Source organism: Phoxinus phoxinus (assembly GCF_949152265.1).
Source record: "Phoxinus phoxinus genome assembly, chromosome: 13".
NCBI lineage: Eukaryota > Metazoa > Chordata > Actinopteri > Cypriniformes > Leuciscidae > Phoxinus > Phoxinus phoxinus.
In genome coordinates this window covers 24,345,096-24,370,242 of record NC_136888.1, presented here as the reverse complement: position 1 = coordinate 24,370,242, position 25,147 = coordinate 24,345,096, and the positions used below count along the sequence as shown (strand labels likewise).

The 25,147-nt window shown below is 38.6% G+C and overlaps 1 protein-coding gene across 1 annotated transcript in view; it reads left to right on the top strand.

Annotated features, from left to right (window-relative positions):
* The first annotated feature begins 9,068 nt into the window (after positions 1-9,068).
* ush2a (Usher syndrome 2A (autosomal recessive, mild)) overlaps positions 9,069-25,147 on the top strand; it is a 207,058-nt gene continuing 190,979 nt past the window's right edge. Inside the window, exons 1-3 of the mRNA XM_079632841.1 lie at positions 9,069-9,367; positions 11,962-12,614; positions 14,014-14,179. Coding sequence (XP_079488967.1) covers positions 12,082-12,614; positions 14,014-14,179 — 699 coding nt within the window. The 5' untranslated portion in view covers positions 9,069-9,367; positions 11,962-12,081. The remainder of the gene's footprint in view (positions 9,368-11,961; positions 12,615-14,013; positions 14,180-25,147) is intronic.

Sequence of the window (25,147 nt, the reverse complement as noted above, 5' to 3'; positions counted from 1 at the left end):
CACAGGTCTCCTGCTCCCTCGACGCCGGTTATGTCTCTGCGAGAGACATCACGGGGTCCTGATATGTGTGTGTAGAAAGAGAGAAGGAAGTGTGTAGATCCGGTTCCTGACAATGTGCAAAGAAGGCAACTTTGGGCTTGTCCCTCTTGAGACCCTGTTTACCCCGAGATGGAAGGAGCTACTCTACATTCCCTGAAGTCCTGGGTCTTTAGAGAGAGTTCAAGTTATGGTTAACCTAACTTATTATAGTTAACTCCCAGTTTATTTTAAATATGATTTTTATTTTTTAGAGAATATTTTCTGTTCTAACTGAGCGAACCTGAGGACGCTATATGCGAAACGCGTTGTTCGCTTTGAATAAAATAAAAGAGTAAAGTCAAGAGTGTGCGGTAGTGTGTTCTTATTTGTGTCATGATATTTATTTTATTTAATGCCCTTTTAAAATATATTCTTTCTTTTTATTATTTTTAATTGTTTTTAAATGATTATATAAAGCAAAGCTGTAGCATTCTGATGGGGTTGTAATTGGATGAAAAAAATCTTCCAAATATGGACTTTTGTCAGGTACAAAATGTATGTTTTGTATTGACACACAATTAAAGCACTGACACATTTTACAAAATATCTTCTTTTGTTTTCCACAGAAGAATGTGATACAGTTTTGAAACAGCACAAGGGTGTGTAAATAATGACAGCATTTTGGGATAAATTATCCCTTTAATGTTTTAGATCACACACCATTTTCACAGCCAATGTTTTTAATATTTGCTTTTCACAACCATGAATTTAGGTTTATTTTTTTAGTTTGCACAACACTTTAAACACAGCATAGGACATTATAAGACATTATGTAAAACTATCAGAAATTCCAGTATTAGTATCTCATTAGTCATCTTTATAGTATTAGTAAAGTGGGTTAGTTCCCATCTAAACCCTTCTTTTACTCCCTTCTTCACGCACCATGTCTCCACCGTTCTACTGAGGCAGATAATGACTCATCTCCAGCAGAATAGCCTTTTTCAATTTTAGAACTACTTAACACTAAATGTAACTGGTAGATCACTCAAAAGCAATTAATTGTCGTCCCTGTAAAAGGCAAGTTCACCATCTCCTTAATACACGGGATAAAATGGATCAGACGGCATCGGGCTCATTGAGAGCATTAGCGGGTCACACTTGCACGTTTATTTGCACTTAAATGTTTTACTCTAGATTCGATGAACCATTAATTTGGTTAGTGCACTTTTATAAATAGTTTGGGGTGTCATCTGGGTTTGAATTAGTAGCACTTGAGAACTCTTTAGGGGTAGGCCTTCATAAAATAGCATAAAGCACAATAAATAACTAATGTGTGGATTCATATAGGGATTTCTTAGTCCTAGAGGAAGCACAATTTATAGATATGGTTTTGACTACATAAAATGAAACCGTTTATAATTAATATTTTCCTTTGTATTTTCTCATCTGTACCTTATTTCCTTGTAATTCGGTCCATGCTTTCAACCAGAGCTGGTGTTTGTGTCTGCTGAAATCTCACCCCCCTGTGGCGCAGTGAGCTGAATGACTGACTGTATGTGTGTGTGTGGCAACCGAACACTCCAGAGCCCATTGTGACTTGACTTCCCAGTGATCTCCAGTTCCTACTCCGAGCCAGCATGGGGTGTCTGGAGTGTCACATCTGACAACTCAATATACAACCATGTCGCTACACAGGAGAGGAGCAATCTGAGAGATGATGCACTGGCACAGTCCCTCTATGTCCATCTTTTTCACTGACAGCAACGGGGATTCCAAGCACTACAGCTGTCTTGAAGTGCACATCGCCCACATTTTCTGCTCCCCCTACTTCCCTCTGCAGCTTGTTTACAATCGCGGAATACATGTGTCCTCAATTATTAAAGCATTTAGATTTAGATGTGCTGAAAAGAAGCATTTGACAAAGTATTTGTTGCTCATAACAATGAAACTATACAAAAACTAGTAAAAAAGAAAGAAAGTGCGGACTGGAGTGCATATTTCTCTGCATTTCTAGTGTAGAGAAGAGAACTGTTGTGTAGGCAATGTGACAAATACAATTTTGAACTGAACTTTGACAAAACGGCCACACTTTACAATAAGGTTCCAGTTAATGTTAATGCATTACCTAACAATGAGCAATACATTTGTGACCATTTATTCATCTTTGTTAATGTTAGTTCATAAGAATACAACAGTTCATTGTTAGCTCATGTTAGCTCAGATTCATTGAATAATATTAACAGATACAACTTTTGACTTCAATTATGCATTAGAATGTGTTGTTAATAGTTCATGTTAACTAATATTTAACTAAAAGTTAACGAGGTAATATTTTCTATTTTCGCACACACACAAAAAAATGGTTTCAAGCCTTACATATTTTTTTAAGTTTACATATTTTGCTGTAGTGTGTCAGTAGGAAATTTCAGTTGACATTTCCTAACATTCCTTTTGCCATTAATTGTAGTAATCCAGTGTGATTGTTGTATGCACAAAAAGTCTGACAACAGCCGGTGTGCTCCACACTGAGATCTGATCTCACCATCATTGAGTTTCTCTGTGATTACATGAAGAAACAGAAAAAACTAAGACAGACTACTGTACTGTACATCCAGAAGAACTGTGGCAAAGTCTACAAAATGCCTGAAGAATCCTTCCTGCAAAGCTACAGTACAGTGAACAGTTTTAGGCACTTGTGTATAAATGCTGTACTGTAAATTGAGGATGCTTTCAAAATGAATGTCATAAATTTTATTTATCAGTTAACTTATATTAACTAAATCAAATCGGCGTGACCACCTTTTGTTTTTAAAACAGGTTTTGTCCATGTGCACTTGCTCAGGTCGTCTCACTCCACATCGTTTTTCAAGTAGCTTTTCAGAAAGTTTTCTTCAAGAGTCTTGGAGACAATGCCATATTTCTTCTGGATTTAGTCTCAGATTTTTGTTCATGTAATCACACAGACGGACTCAATGATGGTGAGATCAGATCTCAGTGTGGAGCACACCGGCTGTTGTCAGACTCTTTGTGCATACAAAAATCTCACTGGATTATAACAATTAATGGAACAAATATTTCCCACTGACATGCTACAGCAAAATATATAAATAACTGTCTTAAACCCTTTTTTGGTGAAAATAGTAATGTGCCTAAGACTTTTGCACAGTACTAGCATGTCTGCAATCCCAAAACAATGTCAAAGGCTTTAATATATACGTTAATAAAAGAGTTTTGTGCCACAAATAAATAAATAAAAACACTGTAAATAAATAAATATATAACAATACACACACACAAAACATTTAACCCAGCTTTAGCAAGCACATTGCTGAAGTGTGCTGAAATATACAACTGGAGCACTCTCTGTACCCCTTTGCCAAACTATGGCAGGTTTTTCTTCCTGCACTGGGAGTAAGAGGCTAATATAATCATATGTGTCTCAGCAGGACAGGGATTTCACTATGGAACCCTGGGGGAAAATACCACAGAACTGCACATCAGCAGCATAAAGCTCAAGATATGACTTTCAGGCTTTATTACAATTTATGGCATTAACATGTCACATATTTTATTGTAAAACAAACCATATGCCAGTTTAACAGTCAAAAGGCACGTTTCTGCAGTAGATTCCCGTGAGTAAAGCCAGGGAGGACGGGACTGATTTGTGTGTTGGTTTATGTTAATTTGGTATACTGTATATGGGAAACAGTGAAATTATTCAGTCCAGCATGGATTTTTAATATTGCATCACATATTTAAGTGGGGGGAAAAACAGGAAAAATCTAATGGCAACAGTACATTGTGTTGTTTTTGTAGTTGTTGAGCTTCATTAATTAGCAGAAGAGTCCAGGCGCACAGCTGGGTTAAACTGCCAGGGTTCGTCTCCTGAGTAACTGGAATGCAGAGGATAGCAGTGTTAGCCTCATTTGCATGCAATCTCTGTGAACAAAAGCTAAGATAATGCTAAGGCTAATTCTAATACCGCTCTTCATTTCAACATTCTCAGCATTTGTGTGCAGCAGAGGCTGCAAGACAGGAGGCTTAAGAAAAATCGATATGATTAAAATCCAAACCTGACGTCTACTTCAGGCCAACAGAATAGGAAATCATGATGAAACTGTAGTCAATGTTTGGAAATACTTTCATTGGCCTTGATCTTACATTTTAATCTCATAAGAATAAATAGAACATGCAAAATATGCATCAGAATATCGGAATGTACATGTTTGTGTTTTTTTTTTGCTTTAAATACCCTTACATTTTAATACCACATTTCTCATAGTTGATGTAACATTATTAGAATGTTAAAAGCATAGTCAACCCCAAAAAATCTGTCATCAATTACTTGTGTCCTTGCTTGCACCTGCACACACTCATCTCTATGTATTTAGTTCCTCTATTTTCAGTCTTTGGTTGTTGTTTGTTGCTATGTTATGCATGTCTGCCTTTTTGTTTTAATTGGACTTTTTAACCTTCACTGGACAATTCTACCTTCTTGCCGTCACCAGCCCCTTTGGCGACGAGACCCTGAAGTCACTGTTCTTGACTTGGCGAATTACCATCACCCCGTAGACCTCCCAGAGAGTGTCTACCCCCGTTTCTAGAAAACAGCTGGACCCAGAGTCTGTTCCACCACCATCGACCACAGAGGAAAGATTTGTGCCCCCTGCAGACGGAAAGCTACCACTTGCCACGACGCGTCAGCCAGTGCCTGAAGATATGAGGTCAGCGTGGACCCTTGCTCCAGGAGAGGAGCCACCTAGTGTGTCTGACCAGGACAGCACCATAGACTTTATGAACTTTATTCCCGATTCCTCTGAACCTTCATCGCTGTTTCTAGACAGCACAGACACATGTATGGAACATGTATTGTTACCTTTGACCCCGTCAAGCGTTCATCTGCCTGCATCACCATCCTGCTCAGCCAGTCCTCCAGCCCCGCCTCTGCTCAAGGTGCTTAAGGTCATTAGAAGCACTTAATTAAAAAGCGGTAGGACTGTCTTGGTTTACAAATATAATTGCAACTGTTTAAATGTTTCCCATAGATAACAAATAGTTTCAAATAGGAGACTTTTGTTTGAATCATGTATAACTCTATTGTATGGTTTGCTGTCTCTTATATTTAGCACAATTTCCATATCTGGCAACCTGATCTCACTAGCCGCGTTTCCATTACAGATTTGCGCAAATGTTTTGCGCTTTTATCTAAATATCGATACAAAACTATTGCGAAATGACGGCGTTTCCATTAACCGATGTTATGCGACTAAAACGTCCTTTTTTCTCTCGCGATAAAGTCATTCCAAAAATCACGGCAGCGGACGTTGGTTTATATAATCTCACAGCCACCGCATTAGACATTATTATTATTAATGGAGGGAGACGTACGTGTTATCCAAGCATTAATGGCAGGGAAAGACCCTTATATTCCAAACGAAATATAAGGAGTTTCTGGGTGTTTCACCCTCATTTCTGCGCTGAGGTTTTGATTGTGGCATTTCTTTGAAGTTTAGAATCCAGTATTCCTGTAGGCTAATTATTGTTTCTTTTATGAATTTAATAAAGAACGCTGTCTCCTATTCCAAACGATCCATGTAGGCTACTTTTGTGTCCATTCGTTTTTTCCTTTTTAAACCCGTAATTGAAAAACGAAAAATAAACGGTTGTCTTTTTAAAACGCAAAGTTGAACACCACAATTTTAATTTGAACTGGCTACACAAACTGCTGCGCAAAAAAGTAAATATCGACGAATTTTCAGATGTTTGTTTAATGACTTTTTTCCCCTTTATTAAACATGTAAAATATCCACAAATTAATATTGATTTTACTGGTTTTCTAAGGCCAAATTAGAACCTGGAATTGACATTTTCCCGCAGTGCTGAATAAGAAGAGCCATTAATATTATTAAACTATTGTTTTCTAACTCGGCTAAAAACATCTCCATCTCCGCTGTTAAGCAGATGCGCTTTAGAGAGAAATGCACCTTTCATACGGATTACTTAATCAGAACAAAATGTATTAGCTTTCGATTCGAATTTGTTCGTTTTAAAGTGTACATTTCATGCTTTAGCTATATAGGCTATATTTTGTTTCAGTTCTCGCGCTCCAGTTCAGGGAGATCATGAAAACGCGCCTGATTGTTTTATTTTATTTTACAAAAGCACAACATTTTCTTGTTATTGTTTACACACATAAAAGTAGTTACAAATAATGTATTATTATTTTCTGTATGACCAGAAATTATAGAGTAGGCTATATTAAGTTGTTTCACTGTTAATAGGAAAATGCAAGTGTTCACGCCCGCGCCTCCGTGCCATGTAGTGCGCGCTCCACACTCCACACATAGCCTACCCTTAGATATGCGTCAAAATATTGTGTTTATTTGTGATAATCTCAGCTCTGTATTATTATTGTCTAACCCGTATTATGAATGACATTTGACGAATTGCTTGTTCCTTTTTTTGGATAAAAGCGTCATCTAAATATAGCCTAGTAAATGTTATAATAATGATGATAATTATTATTATTTGCGTACACGGACCCCAAACACACCGCGTCTTCTAAGTCAGGTGATTGTAAATGCGCAAAAACTGTTTCCATTGCAGTTTTGCGAAATATTCCTTTTTCGAATTGGCCGAAAAACCTCCTCATGCGAGCGTAAAAACTTTTTTGCGATAAACGAGAGTTTTTGCGAAATTGACGTGTTTCCATTGAGCGTATTTTCAATTCGCAATTTCAATTTGCGCAATTTGAAGGGGAATGGAAACGCGGCTACTGCCAAGGGATCCCATAACGCTGCGAGTCCAAAAGCTCTGCACATCACTTTACAGATGTCAAAAGCGCCCAGCGTGGGGATTAACAGACGTCGTAGATCACATGACAGTGAAAATAGGTTGTCTGAATTTCATTCATACACACATTCACAATATAATAATATACACTTTTAATGTAACAATCACAAAGTAATGCTGCATTCACGCCATGTCGTTATCATAATTACGAGATGACAACCCGTACCGTTCTTCTCTGAGATGTTGTCTGAGATTATGTATTTCAATTGCAACACTATCAACGGCACGCTGAATTAACGGAACACTGAATCTGCGGCAGTCAGGTGGAGCTTAGAATTTGTAATTACAAGTTCTAACACAAACACTTTTTACAAGTCTACCATATCATACCATAATGTGCCATTATATAATATCTAGTAATTACGGTAATTCCGACATGGCGTGAATGCACCTTAATACCTCATTAAAAAGAAAGAATGGTCAATTTTGATTTCATGGTGACTTTAAAGGGGTCCTAAAATGCCCTTTTCACAAGATGTAAAATAAATATCGGATGTCCCCAGAGTGTGTGTGTGAAGTTTTAGCACAAAATACCCCACAGATATTTTTATAAGTTGTCACTTTTTGAGGGTTTGCAAAAACGCACCGTTTTGTGCCTGGCCCTTTAAATGCAAATGAGCTACTGCAGAGGGCGGGGTTTCAAGAGCTCATGTCTGTTAGCAGCTGTGATTACCTCACGCAGACACACTAAAATGACAGTAACTGCTGTAATGTGAAAACGGAGTCAGATAAAGATGGAGAGACTCAAGAAGAAGTAACAACATGTAGAATGCAACAGGACGTCTCTAAATGGTTAGTTGATGAATTTATGTTGCTGATGTGGAGTGAAGTATATCTATCTTCAATTAGCATATGTATATCGCTCATATAGGAACTGTTATGAGATGCACACAGAGTGACTTTCTATTGCATGTGAAAATATGGATGCTAAAGTTTGAGCTGACTCACAAATGTACTCTTATACAACTTTTCCTCTTCTCAACATGGACTGCGTGTTTCTGGGGGCGGGGTTTATGTATATTTTAGGGTTGGTGATATCACTAACCCAGGAGGAATGTCATGTAGTCCCTACTAGCCGTTTGTTGTAGTCCTTTTCTTTAAAAGCAATTATCTTAATTTGCTTTGAACTTTGAGCGTCGTAACTTTGCAGATGTTGTTTATGCTCAAACAGCAACATTTCACACTAACTAAAGTTAGAAAAGTGAAATCATACTCAACCACCCCTTCAAATCCGGCCGCAACCGAACACACCTAATAATAGCCTTTTTTTCTCTTTTTAATTTTTTCCTTTATTTTTACATAATTGTTTACCTCTTTTTCTTCTTCTTTTGTATTGTACATGATGGCATATTTGCATAATAGCATAATTATTTAGTACTTGCATTTTTATGAAAGTGTTTCATGTCGCTTAAACTTGTGTGAATGAGTGGACTATATGCTAACAATCATTCAATTTAATATTTAGGTTAAATGTAGATGTGCTGTATGCCCAACCTTTGCTTTTAGTCTATTTTTGGAACAAATTTCCCAAATATTGACCTTTGTTATTTATTTTTTTATTCTTAACATGTTGATTGAAAAATTATTACATCTGACAAAAATAGGCCTAAGTGTAGTAAAAATGCAACATCATGTGATTATTAGGCTAGGTTATAACACTGTAGGCTATTCACACAACAAAGCCTACTTTTAGCTCTACTTTTTAGCCTATGAAACTACCGCAAATGCATGGGGACTGCTCTGAGATGAACAGACTTTCATAAAGGTCAAAGCAACTGCACTGTAGGCCTCTAAATATGAATGCATATTTTAAAGGGCATCAATGAAGTGAAGACAATATTCCACAAACTTGTGTGTCACACAGGTGTATCCAAATCTCATTCTCCTAGATTACTAGTAGGCCTAAAGCTTCTCAAGAAAGTCAAAACATATAATTAATGTCTATACTCGGGTCTCTGAGAGTTAAAGCAGGCGTATCACATATAAGGGTTGTTTCATTTACGCCCATATCAAGTGGGTTTAAGACGCACAAAGAAGGATGCGACATTTGGCCAATGTAATGCCATCCAGTGATCAGAGTGAGCCATTGCGTCATGGACCATAATAATACTCAGACATCCCTACATAGTGCATTCATTCAGCCCCCCTCTCTTTAATCCTTTGTCCTGCTTTCCCCTCCCGGAGTCCAGCACCTGAATGTGCAACTCTGTGCTGGGTTGCTTAGCGACGTCGAGTGGCGTTCCTGAGCCAAGAGATCCACTTGTTAAATCGAGACGTAATGTAACACTGACATCTTCCTCCAGCGACCGATCAATGATGCCAACAGGTGTTTTGTTTTTATTCGTGGCGGATATGTACGTGTATGTTATTTATCAGCATTTCGGTAAATTGTTTTAGTGTGATCGAGCGTTCAAGTTCTGGACAGGAGCAGATGGCAAACTCTCATAATCTGCTTTGCTCAGAGTGGCCACGCGCTCCTTGATCATCATGCGCCGAGGTAAGACTATAGTCTGTTTTCAGTCTCACGTAGCCTATGGATCTCTAATGTGTCTTTTCCGCGTTAATATTGGCTTGTAACGTTATTAGTTTAATGCGACACATTCCTTCTATTCATTAAATACTAATCAAGACGTTTAACAATACAGCCATTGGGTTTGTTCATGGTGCGTATGGTGGGTTTAGGCAGGGCAGCAGGCTAATTAAGAAAGTCCAAACAAAACATTGGGGGCTTAAACGTATGTATTATTTTACTTAGAAGTGTACAAAGAGCGTTTTCAATGTCTCAGTAGGCACAAAACTTTTGTCAGAGTAACGTTAACGTTACACTAAATAGAAGTCGTAAAATAGATGTCGCGGTTGCCTGAGGTAACCATAGTAACAGTGTGCTGCCAGAGGGGAAAACGTCAAGCTGACATTATCACTGAATTATTATTATCAGGGGTGCACATAACTTTTTCAGTGAGTTACTCAGGTGAGTACCAGGAGATGGTGTTTGGTACTCAACCCATAATGTAGCGTAGCCACAGCTGTCAATCATGACGTCACATTCCCGTTTTTATAGCAGAAAATAACTAACTAAAACCAAACTAATTAAAAAAACTTACACTTAAATTTACATCAGCGTGGGGGGAAAAAACTACCTAAAATGATAGAAAACACCTTTGGAAAAGATTTATTTAAAGTATTATTTGATTGTTCAGATATATTTATTTGTATAAATTAAATATAATGAATCCTTATTAAAGATATTAAACAGCAGTGAATTTTCTCTTTTTATTTTGTTATTTGATCAATATTAAGTGTACAGAAGGCATTAGGTTTATTACGCACTGTCACTTTAAGACCGAGTGTGCAGAATGCAGATCCAATTGCACTGATGCACTGTACGTTCTGTAAAGACATAACCGACTGTGTTTACGTGAATGCTCTCCAAAACTGACATTTAGACATAATGTTGTGTGTATTTGTCCATTCAGATGCGAAAGAGAGCTCAATTCAGTCCTTGCGCGCTGTCTATGTGCAGGACTGCACGCTTCGGGTCGTGTGTGTTCGCACAGAAAAGCATACCGAATTATTCGGTATATAAGTCTCTCTTACTCGGTATAATAAGTCTCTCTTATTCAGATCTATCCATGTCTGCTCTTCTCTTTATCCAAGACGTTTTTTTAACGATTTGAGACATGCATCAAGCGCATGCCAACTCGTGTGCGCCGGGTAGATCAGCACGTTACAATTCAAATGTGCGCATCGACCACAAACGCAAATCAGTTCTGACTGGATCTCTTCCCCAATCGTCCCTCCATAATTTCCGTCTAGTTTTTATTCGTTGACGTGGACGTGAAAAAATTAAATGAACACTGCCTATGTTGCATTTTGGCGACAGTTACCCTTAAAGTACGCAAAGGCGCGTAGTAACACAAGTGGCATTACGCATTCCTGATTTTTGTCGCGCATGCGTACCTGCGTACCAGTTATGTGCACCCCTGATTATTATTATTATTATTTTTTTAACGTATCACAAACTATAATCACAAAAACGTAAGTGTTTTGTTTAGGTCTTAACATTATTTGATGGGTAGATAAAGGGACCGAAATACAATTGTCGCGTGAGGACTGGAGAACCTTAAAGTCCTTTAAAACGTCGACCCCTCAAAATTTCCCACAGGGTTTCTTTTTGCTCTTTTTCTTAATTCTGATACAAAGTCAATACGATTGGCTCTAGCAACCTGTTTGTATGGCAAACCAGATAGCCTACAGAAACGTGCTGCAAATACTCACATTGCAACCAAATAAAGAAACATGCTGCAAATAGTCACAACTCAAGCACAGATCAGAATGTAAAAAAAAAACTAATTTCAGGTGAATACCACTGACGAGAAGACATTGAACAAGCGCAGGTTCGTTACTTGTTGGGATCCCCTTAAACCATTGCCGTTTCTGTATTTGGTTGCGTTGCCAGTGTTTGCAGCACATGTGTTGGCAAACTGATGAACATGTTTTCTTAATTTCCTGGTGTTGTTTTCCTGGAGCTATTTGCAGTCTGTTTTGTATTTGGTTGCTTTGTGAGTATTTGCAGTGGGTGTAGGCTATTTGGTTGCTGAGTATTTTGCAGAGCGTTTCTGTATTTGGTTGGTTTTCTATTTGCATGTGAGCTCTCTTGGCCACCGTATGTTCAAATACATGGCAAATAGCCCGCTTTGATGGTAACATGAACGAGGTTGATCTCGCGCTCAATCATCAATCTTGTAGACTGTTACTCTGGATTTATGCAGGTTTTTTTAAAAGAAAGAAGAAACTATAAACCTACCTGGTTTGTTTTTCATCTCTTTTTTGTATGTATTTTATGTATTTACTGTACATCATTTTAGAAAGGTTATCACTCTCCTCTTTGTAATACCACTTGAATTCATTGTAGAAAGCCATGCCCTTGCCCAGTGCAATTCAGATTCACCAGCAAAAGTAATTGTTAAGCTTTTCTTGCATCAAGTGAAATCCTAAGAGCCTCAGGGAGGGTGTCAGGGTATAATATTTTTCATAAATATGTTTTCACATATGATTTTGCTCTTCCTTTCTCCCTTTGGTTTTCTACAGGACTTTGACGGGCCCAAATCCTAGCTATCATGTGAAGGCTTTGGCCTCCTCTTTGACATTGTGCCATTAAGCTGCGCTGCCTTACCCAAGGCACTGGACTGTAAAAATGTCACCACCGGCATGACCATCATTACTTATTTAACATCACTACATCAGGAGGCAACCTCGGCACCAACGACGAATTGGCTCCTTGGGCACAAAGGTGCTATGTTATTACTGTACACCCTAGGCTTTTATGCCTCCCTCAGCCTGGTTGCCCCTCAGGGCAACTTCCCCAGGCTCGAGAACATAGGGGCATATAAATCTGTCAGCACCACGCCGACAAGGGCCACATGTGGAATTCCTGAAAGGAGTACTTTCTGTCAAGCCGGCCAGGTTCAGGAGGATCTCCTCACCTGTATCCAGAAGTTCTGTATCCAAGAGTGTCCATATAGTTCCTCTACGCCAGACTACACCGACATTTTCGCCACAGGTGTGAGCACGTGTTGGAAAGGTGATGCACAAGACCACCGCCCAGGTGCAGAGGCTGATTCCACCAGCTTCACCTTTCCCACCTCGAGAGGTTGTCCGGCTTCCCCCTCAACTCTAAGCTTCGGCCAAGCAAGCTCATTTACTCTAACGTTGTGGCTGAAACTCGAGCAAGACACTGTAATGTAAGTAGACACACGTCCAGAATTTTCCCTTAAGAAGATCAGAGAGGCAGTGCAAGTGTTTCTGTCACTTAGAGAGTGAATATTTTACTTAATCAACCAGATCAGTTTCAATACCTGTTCCGTTCCAGGAAAATAATGACTTGTTAGAACACCGCTGTATGATCTAAACCCGATATGGATTAGCTCGACCGCTCGCCTTGCCAGAGCTGGTTTTATTCAAAATAGCTTTTCCTGTGTAGTTGATCCCCACTCAGCTGTTGGTTGTCCTCACCTCATTTTCAGACATTTCCTCTGTTGTATCTCCACTTTGAAACCGTGTTGGTACATGGAATACATTCTGTGAGGAGTCCTGCCAAGTTGAAAAAGCTCTGAGCCCTGTTTGCTCTGCTCCGGCAAGACCAGCTGTGGCCAGTTTTAGATCAATGAAATGAAATTGCCACAGTGTTTCCTGAGCTCTGACAAAAAGCATCAACTCAAAGGCCACTTTGTTTTTCCACAGCACAGAAAATGATATAGTTGAAAGTGGGTGATGGGATGAAAGGATGGAGTCAGAGAGGCTATAGAAGAAGAACAACTGTTTCAGCATTTTATATCAAGTGCAGAGCATGAAAAGAGAGAGAGAAAGCCACCAGCGTGTAGTGTTGAAAAATAAATAAGTGAGTCTGTGCGGTCAAGGCGGTTCATCCGACGCGTTCTCTCCTTGAAGTGGCGCGAGGCAGAGTCAACAGGCGTGCGTGTTTATTCTGTTCTCATAGTGAATTAATTGTCGTGTGTTTAATACCTTGCCTAAGATCCCCTTGGTAATATGACATAAAAATATACACTGCTCAGACGGAGTTTTTTGGAACACTTGCCTTACTAGACATATTGTATACTAAAATGTTGCCTTCCCTTGAGAAGCCTGGCCTAATTGCAAGTGGAGCAGGCAGCAAAGCTTGGCTATAGGTGAGATGTTTCTGACTCCGGGGCCAGCCGCAAACTGAGTACAAATGCTTTATGATTTATTGGATGCGGTGGCCTGTGTTCGTAAATGCTGCCGTTTCCCGTAAAACGTCTGTAATGGTGTTTCATATGACAGTGTATGAGGGTGTTTTTGAGTAACAAGAAAAGGCAAATGGAAAATATTGATACAACATGCATAAATGTCAGAGTGATATTCATTTCAGACGGCAAGGAATTTCCCAGTAAAAGAGGGTTGTTGGATTTTCATAGCCGATCTTTTAAAGGTGTATTGATTGTTTACTAATGTCTTTCACTGTTCTATATGAAATGTTATGAAAGCGCTTAATATAAAGATGTATTATGCAATGCAAAATGTTGGATATTCTTTTATGGTGCATGTTTTGAATACCTAAATTGGTCTCATCCGATCATTAATGTTTATTTTCCTAATGTGCAGGACTTTAATCGAAAAGAGCGCAATGGGCAGACTGGTGATTCTGGTGACAGTCTCGGAGGAAGACATTCAGATCCACCACAGCATTCAGAGCAGACAAAACTTCTCCATAAGCATGAAGACTGCAGGTCACATTAGCATTGGCCACTGGACACACATGGCTCTACAGGTAGGCAGCATGTTTCTAGTCTCTTACTCTTTCTGTGGTTATTTATATTGGGAAATAGGGCAGAACTTGATTTTATTCATCAGGATTTGTTTGGATTGCTTGTAGATAGCTGTGATATTATTGTGGCATTGGTTATGTTGACAAAGTGGTTTCAGAGGTGGTATATATATATATATATACATATACATTAAGGCACTTGATGTGATTAAGATTATTTTAATGTATTGTGCTTTAAAATATATGTTGCTGAGCTGACAGTGTTGATTAATATTTTTTCTAGCACTGCAGAAAAAAATAATATAATAAGCATAGTCAAGTGTCATGTAGTGTTGCTCTGGCAACACTAAATCACGCTCCATTCATATCTGAGGTAATTAGCTGCTGGAAAATATTGATATTAATATTGTGTCGAGAGAACCCGCAGCAGGTTCCCGCTGAACCCATGTCACAACAGATTTCCACTTTGGACAAGATGCATGAATAGAAGGCGTTAATTACAGTGGTAAACATCTGCTTTCCTGCAGCTGTGAGGGCAGGAAGGGGGAAGAGAGCAGGTCAGCCCCTCACACACCCCGCTCTGAATACATATCAACACACACACCAGGCCCAGTCGCTCCTGCTTCATTCCTGTCAGAAATACTCAGCTGCTTTTGCCTCTCCTTTGTTTTCAAAGAATGATCCACATCCAATGCAGCGATGCAAATATGAAGAGCACAAAAACTTGGAATTGCTGGGTCATGTTTCATTCTCGGCTTTCTATGCCCTTTGCACAGACAAAGTACCAGTCAGCCCCATCAGGACTGGCGCTCTGGCATTGTTCAGTTTTGCGAATGGCTGCCTGTATCAGAAACGAGAGGAGAAAGAGTAGAGGATAAACTTGGCCAGCATCAGGAAACAGAGTGCTCTGTCTGTGGAGAGTATTACCTTACAATAGTAGTGATTATTATGGCTTTAAATTGCAATCGTTGAGATTATGAATAGCAGGTTGACTTCTGGGACAGAAAACATTATTATGATAATGAGATCCTTCCCACAAATTCAGAGGTAATATGTTCCCTTCCTGCGACAGCCTTGACTTGGACTATATAAGATATATTCTCTGTGCCCATTAGGAATTTAAACTGCAGGCCGGTCACTGTATTCCAGGGACAAAATTAGCCTATTTTCAGCCTTAACTCTTCATGGTGGTCTACTTGCGGAGGGCTATTACTGACATAGTCTAAGTATCTGGTTTCAGTTTTTTTCATCATGTATGTACGTAGCTATTCAACAAAGATATAAATGCATTATGCATCTGTCCTTTACACATCTTTTTAAAATCGATATATAGACCTTTTGACTGTGCAAAACTCTTTTTATTGCATTGAAATATTGTAGTCCTCACAAAAAATGGAGATTACAGATTATGCAATTTTGTTAAAATGTGTTGAAAAGTGGCTGAGCATGAGAACATGGCAGAGAGCTTTTTGTTATGACTATGATTGTAAAAAGCCTATTTATGTTGAAATTCTGTCACTTATCCCGTTGAATTTCTGTCACTTATCCCATTGAAAAGTTAGGCTATATCCAAGGTCGGAAACCCCTGTCTGAGAAGTCTGTGTTTAAGCATAAAAAAAATCAGCATAAACTTACTAGTCGACCTCAGTGACCAATGGGGTCACTGTGTGTTGACACAAATATTACAATTCGATTTAGATTCACAAGCTTGTGATTTGATTCAATTCGATTCTGATTTTGATTCAATTAAATTTGTTATTAATTAATTGGGGTATGTATCAGGATAGTACATGGCAAATATTCTCAAACACAAAAAAAAAATCTCTCAACTAATGATGTAAACTAGGGAACCCCAGTTGGTACATTAATAATAAAGGTTAAAATTAACTAACTTGTTTATGCTACACATTTAAATTATACATAAGGTATAGGCCTACATTAGGAATGTTTTATCATAACAACTTTATAATAACTTTAATAATTACATTATTATGTTTTTACTTATTTTTTTAATATAAACATTTAAATGGTGTCTGTCATAAAAACATAACTGATTTATTCAAACATGAAATATTGAAGAACAGATTAAGCACAAATACAAAGATTAGCCTATGTATTATAAAATGGATAGTTCCGGTCCTTGATTCTGATTGGTTGAGCCGTGTTCAAAGCCGTTGTAAATTACTCAACAAACATACACATGTGACCGCGTTACATTAGTATTACTGTGCAACTTGTTGCTGCATGTGTTGCTTGGCAACCTCTTTGGAACTACATCGCTTGGCGGAGGAATAAATAAGTTATAACGTTATATTTTTCGTTGCTGGTGTTTATTTTATGAATAAAATATATATTAAAATGAATATTTTTATGGAATAGCCTAACCGTTTTTTAAAAGCAATAAGCCCCTTGAAGCCGTGTTTTACAGTGAATTTAGAACAGCTAAGGGGGTTTTAGGCACTCCGCTTCACCTAGTGCATATATTTAGCAAAATTATCCTCTCTAGAGTTAATTTTTTTGTAGCTAACTATCGAGTTTATGGACATTTTATGGCTTTTCTGAGGTAAAATGGAACATTACTAGACTGTTTCCTGGTTGAAACACTGATTGAGCGATTACATGAGACTGCTACTGATTTTGGGAAGTTGTACTGTATCTTTCTGATGTTCATTCATGTTTATTTCATGCTGTAACTAGTAGTAAAGCAAAGAGAGATGATCCCATTCACGTGCACTCCGCGCTGCCTGAACTAAGGCGCTACAATGATCTGTCACGCCACATTAAAGAGGGCCAAAATGGTATTTCTTGTTTAGATTCCGTAATAAAATGAACATGAAAAGACTTTTTTTATATTAAAAGTAACAAAGCACAAAGTTCAGCATGGAGAGATCAACCATCGACGATGATCGACAACAAATAATGTAGATTTAACTTTTAATTTGAATTTGTACTAATTAATTATATCTACCACAATGTTGAGAGGTACTATCCAAAATAGGCTACATGTCGTCATTTAAATTTTATTTTATTGACACTATTTTTTATTTATTTTAAATTATTTTTTTGTTTTATAGGTTTAACAAAGTAAAATCAAATATTTCCAATTCTGGTTGAAAATTAACTGGAGTGGTTGACCATCCAAAACCATCCATGCCATTATCTTTAGATCTTATCTTTACATGTTGTTTGTCTGTCATGTATCATTACCTCTTGCTTTTTCTTCCTACTTTTAACAATTATAATCTGGAATATAAAACTATAATATACAGGTAAGCCTGGGTTTTTAGCATAAGCGCTATCACTTTACATTCACATTCCGTCAGGGTCAGTTTGAGATTATTTGTTGTCATTTACTCGGCTACTGTCTGCCAGTATGGTTTTGTAAAAAGCAGACCGCCAAATAATTAAGCGACCTGACAGGTAGCTGTCTTTCTGCCGTCTGTGGAGGAAGCCTCTATAGTCAAAGGAAACTCCAAGATAAAGAGAGCGGAGGAAAAGAGAAACACTCAAACGGAATACAACATTACAGCATTTAGAAAGGCTTCAGGGAAAAAGAAAAGAGGAGTTGATCTGTAGGTGCTTGTCCGTAGTCATTACTTTAAGAGGAGAGTGAGAGCAACAGAGGAGGAGAAGCTAGAGAAGAGTGATATGCCTTTTATGCTGCCTGCTCGGATGACGATGAGGAGCGACAGTGGGCTCCTGTCAGTTGTTTGTTGCACTGCTTATTGTGAGTAATTTGTCTCTCTGAAGATGTGGGCCATAATTGAGATCAAGCAAGTATCGAGTGGCATAAGACTCGGCAGGGAGGAAAAGTACAACAGTGTTCTTTTTGTCTCTCTTTGCACGTCAGTTCAAAACCGTGAACGTATCACAGCTTAGCTGACACATGAAAAGAGTCGTCGAAGAGGGAAAGTTGAAAATGTAAATGCCAAGGAGGAGCAGTGATTACAGCAGTTCCTCAATGTAAATCTGAATTATCATATCAATGCGTGTCAGGTACCTGTCATGACAAAACTTGCTCTTATAAATGTTTTAAACTTCATTGTTCTTGCATATAAAGGTTGGGACTCTTTTGATGGAGTTATTTGCTGGTGAAGTGGACATTATCACATCTACATCTTGTCCACTATAGGGTATCCGTGTCACAACCATTGTTTTGTCTGCTCCATCTTTCAGATCTCGTGTTTGGTTACAATTTAAAAAGCTGCTGTGATGCCAAGTAGAGGCCTTGCCTGTGTCAAACAGAACTGAGTTACGCCTGAGTTACTAAGCTTCTTCCATTTAGAAGCTGAAATAAAACCATAATCAGTTTCCTTTTCTATTTAGAAGCTGAAAATATATATATATAAAATTATATGAAAATAATGTTTATAATAATATGAAAGAATTGTTTTAACTGGTTGTGACAATTGTTTGTGATGTTTATCTATTGTGCATTAGCCACTACTTATAATATGCTGGGACGGTCAGTTGAGCAACAAGATCACAGCATATCTCAATTCTCACAAGGATGCGTTTTGTGTCCTCTCGTCCTTCCGGGTTTGTTCTTTCAAGGTCGCCTGTCAAGACCGGTCTCCACGAGAACGCAAGTCCGTTTTTTGCGTTCTTGGAATAGATATACTACATCCATTTGAGTTGTTGAATAAACCGATTAATTTAAAAACAAACCTCAATTCATTCACAAGTCGAACAAGTGACTATCTCTACAAGAAATACCCGGATAAAAAAAAAAACTGATTCTTTAAAAAAAGACAAAGACATCCCTGTCTTTATGAGTATGTTTCGCTGACCTTTGTGTTTCATTTGTTTATGTTTATTTTTTTCAATAAACTCGCTGCATTTTGATCCAGCTCTCCTTTGTTTTTGAGTTCACCCTACGTTATACAACTGAATTGATCAACTCAACTCTTGATTGTGTGTTGCGCAGAGACCTGCAACAGTTAATTCTGCTTGACTTCATTTGCACCTTACTGTTGGCTGAGCAAAAATAGACAAGAAACTAGAAATGTCAAATGCTTTTTTAGACAACTCAATATTATCCTCTTATTTATTGAACAGTTAAAAAGCATTGAATAGCCTATCATATATTCTTGAATATACAATTATGTTAAATAGACACTGGATTTGATTGCACTTAGCAAATTTAGGTGTGTATACGTGTTTTTTTCTTCTTCAATAATCGTGTAAAGGTGCAATGACATTTACCGTTGTTCTGCCAAATTCTGTCATTTCAATAGGAATTCACGTGATTGCAATTTGCATGAGGGTGAAAGATCTCCCCTCACAGATTTCGCAATGGGTTCAATTTGGTCACATAAATTTGCCCTGTTAACATACAGAAAGCTGCTTGGTTAGAAAGTGACTTCAAGTGTGAACTGTGCTTTATACATCACTACGCTATTGACAGTAGACAATGGAACCTTTGTGCAAATTTGACCTCACATTTACTTCTTTTTTTTTAAACATTCAAATCATTTTTTGGCCAAATATCCTTAAAAATCCACTTGGCTCAAAAATCTGAGAGGGCACGTGCCCAATAACAGTAGCCTATGTTCTCCAGCTCCAGCAAGTGTTCTGAAACTGCGCTCTTGTGGCTGTTTATATGTTGTCTTTGGCTGTTCGAAGTTCGTGAGAATTCCACAAGTTAATGAACATTTTCACGCACAATTAGATCTTCCACAAGGGTCTAGGCCTTGGCCGTGCCATTTCGATCGCAGAGGCTTGCACTGTGGTAGACACTCGTTCTCCGGGGACATTTGTTTTGGCCAAGAGCTGCCGAGTCTCAAGCTCTTAACCCGAATGTGCACATGCCTCATCACCCTGCATGAACTTCACCCCACCCAAAGATAAGTAGGCCAGCCAGCCTGTGGCCCAGGGCCCCTTGAGCCAGAGGACCACTAAAACCGGGGTGAGATGGTGGGGTTGGCAAAGGGTAGCTGGCTGCCTCGAGTCAAACTATCTGTGTGAGGGAAAAAAAGATCATGCAGTATAATAAAGGCCTGTAGGCAGCTCGCTTTCACAGTATATGTTTAGTAATACAGTCTTTAACACAAATAGACTCAAAGCCCTCACTTCTTGTTGTTGTGAGCTGTGGTTGCAGCTTATTTTTCATTGCTTTTCACAATAAAACACTGAAAATCTAGAACAAAAAATGGAAAATATACATTTGAATATCATGATGTCATGATGTTTATCTTTATAGATAAAGGTGTGCTGTGAATAAACTTTGTCGAAGCGCAGGAGTCAATCTGAAGCAGAGGAGACATCAGCACTGCTATCAGGCTGCCCTCTGGCTCTGGCAGGGGAGCTGGCAGCGGGTCAGCTGACCTTTCAGAGCTTCTCGTGCCACCCAGAGTGATGGAGACTGATTGGCAGCGCAAGTGAAGGTGAAACAAGGTGGATGGAGGCAAGGAGAGCTTCCACCTTTCCCCAGCTCACTGTCTACGGGCACCGGAGGCCACGAGTGGTGAATAAATCACCCCAAAGTGTTGACAGGAAATTAGAGTCTTTGCTGCTGTAAGCTCCTGGAGTTGACTTCTTCAGGACATGGGTGGCACTTCCTCGCAGTGCTTATGAATATACTGGTTTAAATTACGTGTCGCATCGAAAGAAAAATACACTGGCCTTTTGAGAACTGCCAGCAATGACGAACAGAGCATTGTTTAATCTGGCCCGTCGAGGCGTTTATAGGCGTTTCAGCGCATCAATGTCAGACGGAATTAAACGTTCACCCAGAGATAGGCTTTCCTTGGCAAGTTTTCTCAGGAGTCTTTATTCAGATTAAAGTCAGAGAAGATCAGCGGCGGATGGATATAAATCAAAAAGGGCAATGCTGAGTGGCAGAGCTCCCTGCGAAACTGGTAATGGCCATAAGTCGATATGCGGAATTTCACTGTATATTATGTCTCTCAGACCAGGCGTGAGTAACAATGACAGACGGGCGTACGGCCACGGGGCGAGTGCCATCCCGGAAATCGTCCGTGTTGATCAGACAGATCAAATGCATTGTGTGGCCGCAGCGGAGTCCCGTAATCTGTCATAGCTGCGGGGTCGCGGCTCTTTGCAGATGTGGCGGAGCTGATTACGTCTCCTCTGTTTAGCTGCCACTGCCCTTCTGCCTGGTTAGCATGTGTTTATTGCTAGTGAAAGGCGCGAGAGGGATGGGTAGAGGAAAAAATGAAGTGTACAGTCCTGGATCTGAAGCCTGTCAGGAGATGGATGGGTAGCTCGTGGCACGCTGCCCCTGCATCCACAATCTGTAAAGTGTACAGCAAAGTCATATGAACACACCAGCACTCAGCGCACTACATAAATAAGGCCGGACGGCAATAAGTCAGACGCTAAAATGCGCGCCTGCATGTTAAACATTTCCGGCATTTCTAAATAAACGGCAATTCATCAAACAGAAAACATCACATATGCACGACATTGGCTCAATTATATATTTCATCTTTGGAGGTAATAAATAATGAGAGGCTACATGAAATGTGGGCTTGGTTATTTTACTTTGATGGTTGTTCAGGACTGGTAATCTTGCAAGTGAATGATGTATGTGCTCACTTACTTGGTCTGATTTCCAATTCCATAAAGGTTATATCAACATTTTAACTGCTTTAACATCCCATGATTTTGAAGGGCTATAATGCATTATATACATGACACATTTGAACAAACTCCCTAATCCTACATATTACATTTCAACACGAACCAGTAGTTTGAGTCAAATGAGTTCAAGTAATCAGAATAAGCAATATAGTGATGCTTGCCTTAGCAAACAAGCAAACACCACTTTATAAAAAAGCAAAGACGCTGGCATAAATGCATATTTATTGGTCTGCTGGTGGATTGTCTTAAACCTTACCTTTTGTTATGGCTTCTCAGAGAGCATTTTGTGCAACTACTCTGTGCATTAGCAGTATAGCCATAGATTTGCATAATGTTTCTACTTTTAGAGGCAGACACAAGTACCTAAGAGAAAAGGGAGATAACAGGAAAAATCTCTTTTGGAAATCACTTTTACAGCAGATATTGCTCTTTCCATTGTTGCATTGAAGCTACATTGAATTCACCCTCCTCGCTCACTGGTGAGAGAGCATGTTTGATTAATATCCTTAATGACAACCGGATCAATTAGGAACATTTGCACTTGTAAATTGCTTGTAAATGTCATGTTTTCAAGAAACAGTCTACTTGAAATCATTATCTTGATATAAAAAGAATGTAACTCACCACAAATCTAGGTATTCCTGCATCAGTAATTTTCCCAGCAAGAAGACCATTAATGATGCTGTAAAAACAAACAGCTTCCAGTAAAACAATTATGCCATATGTTTACAGACAGTGGGGTTTATGAATATTTACTAATTTCCTAGTTTAAAATGTCAAAGTTGCAGTCGCATCCATTCTGTAATGCATAGTCACTGCTTGAGCATTTGGTAATCAGACTTAGTATTTTATGCTACTAGCCTAATCATTGCGGTGTCAATATGGAACAAACAAAAATATGAAAGGAACAATAAATAAATAAACGCTTATCTGCTGCTATTTTATGCCTGGGTCCTCAGCATTTATTTATTTTTTATTGACACATAACTCTAACTGTAGAAACTATACTAATAATACATTGTATTGAAAACCTAGTTGGTTAAAATAATTCCTGTTCCATTCAGAGCAGACACAGTAAACTGTGTCAAAAAAAATCTCATGATATGCTTTCTGTGTAAAGCATAGCCTCTCAAGAGTTATTACCTTTATTAAAAGCCCTGACACATTGCCTTATATATTTCTGACTTCTCCAGCACCACAGAGACAATTTTCTTTTCTTAAATAAACTGTCATGCTAGTCTTAATATATTGTTGCCATCCTCACAGCAGGAGAAAGAAGGCTGATATAAAACATGTATATGTGAGATTGGTAATTGTATCTTTAGTGTACTTGAGTAGAACAAATGTTTCTCTCTCATGGCTGCGTTAATGTGATAAAGCTGAAATTGGCTTTTCATCAGTTTTCTTCGCGCTGTAATGGTGGACAGTGAAGAGAAGCCCTGGCATCAATAGCAACGCTGCAAACTTCCTGTCTGTGCTAGTTATATTTCACATCACTACACTGGCCCCTCAGTGCATTATGAAACATGTGATAATGCAACAAATTACAAATATGAAAACCTTTTTGCTTCATTTAAATGATAAGAATCACAGGGAGGCCTTGGTATAAGCCATAAATAAAACATCTCACATGTTTGCGGTTATGTATGTGTGAGTGTGTATGAGGTGGCGGGAGAGAGTGTGCATTCAGATAGAAGGGCAGGGCTCCGGCAGGTATCAGCGTTAAAAGAGGAGGATTGCTGGCGCTGATACCCTCATCCAGAGTGGAATATTTCTAGAGGCCCTGACAGCTCCTCCAGTGCCGAAATGGAAAGGGCTTTATCATGGAATGGTTTGTCACTCACGCTGCTGCAGACGACTTGGCTTCAGGTTAAGCTTGTATCTAGCCCTGCTTTATGGTCCAAGCCCAAAGATCACAACATTGTTTTCGGTGTGAATTATGAAATCACTGATATAAAAAGCCCCCAGTTAGATTTGAGAAAGATTGTGCCCTGTTGTTTTCCCTGTTGGCTAAATTGTCTTTCTTTAACACACAAAAAGGGTTTTAAGTATTTCATAAATCTCATGTCAGACGGTCTGCTTCAGTTTAAAGAGGTTATATTTTATTATTATTATTTCCCCCAGGTTTTTCCATCTTTCTTCCTGATATTTTTTGCTTTCATTTAAACCATTGGAGGCAAATCTTATGGGCTGCGAGTTTGCTGTTGAGTCTAATATAAAGTGTAATAATCTGTCTCCTTCTCATGACTTCACTGCTAATGGTCTAACAGGCAGTTTTTGCAAGTTTCAATCTTTCTCTTCAAATGATGAAGAATGATTAGCTTGCCTTTTCCATTATGTGATCCATTTAAAGACCTTGTTGTGCAGAATTACTATTTCTTAATGTCAGCTAGTGATAAAGTTACACATTTGGCTCTGTGTTTTCAGGGTGTTGTTGTATCTTAGCATTGTCGTTTCCCACAGAGTTTACACTGTAAATTTACTTTTTCCACCATTTCCAATATTTATATAGTTTTTTTGTGCCTACTGTACGTAAAACCACAATACTTTAGGACTAAATTATTGTTAGTTTCAGCAGTAGTTTCTGTCTGCTGCTAGTTGGACCTTTGCTAAATAGCCATTGTTATATAAATAATGGTATAAATTTGTTGCACATTCTGGTAAATCCCTGTGCAGATTAAATATCCCTTTTTCAATTTGAGCAGAGAGGAGCTTTTAAGATGTCAGCACCTGCTGATTAGTACGTTACTAAGAGCTCCAAAGAACGTCCAGTTATTAATCTGCCGTAGAGCTGAAACCACCTCCACACCAGTTTGATCTCATAAGGCAGCGTTCCAGACAGGTCAGAGTCAGACCAGTGACCAAACCCACACTACAAACACACACTTTGCACATGCATTCTAACACAACATGAGCTAACCACGTGATTGACTTTGGACACAAGTAGTTCAAAACAGAAAGGACTTTTGTTCTCCACCTTTTAAAAGAAACATGCCGGGGTTGATAATGACATAATGATCAGCTCATAAAAATGGGCAAAAAAAAAAAAAAAAAAAACTCAGAAGAGCAGTGTATGGCTTTTGAATACCATATTCATATATCATGGTTTTTACACATAAAAAAGCCACATACTGTACAATGAAGCATTACCTTGATTCCCTCTGCAAAAAGCCAATAGGATTTTTTTCATTGGCGTTTGGATTATTGCAGAAAATTTGCTCTGTGACCAACTAAATTTAATGACATTTACATGTTTTGTTGATCAAGATGATCTTCACAACTTTTATGAATTTTGAAGCCTAAATACAATTTTCAGAAGTAAAAAACTAAAGTTAGGCTAGATACATTACACCATGGATGCACGAC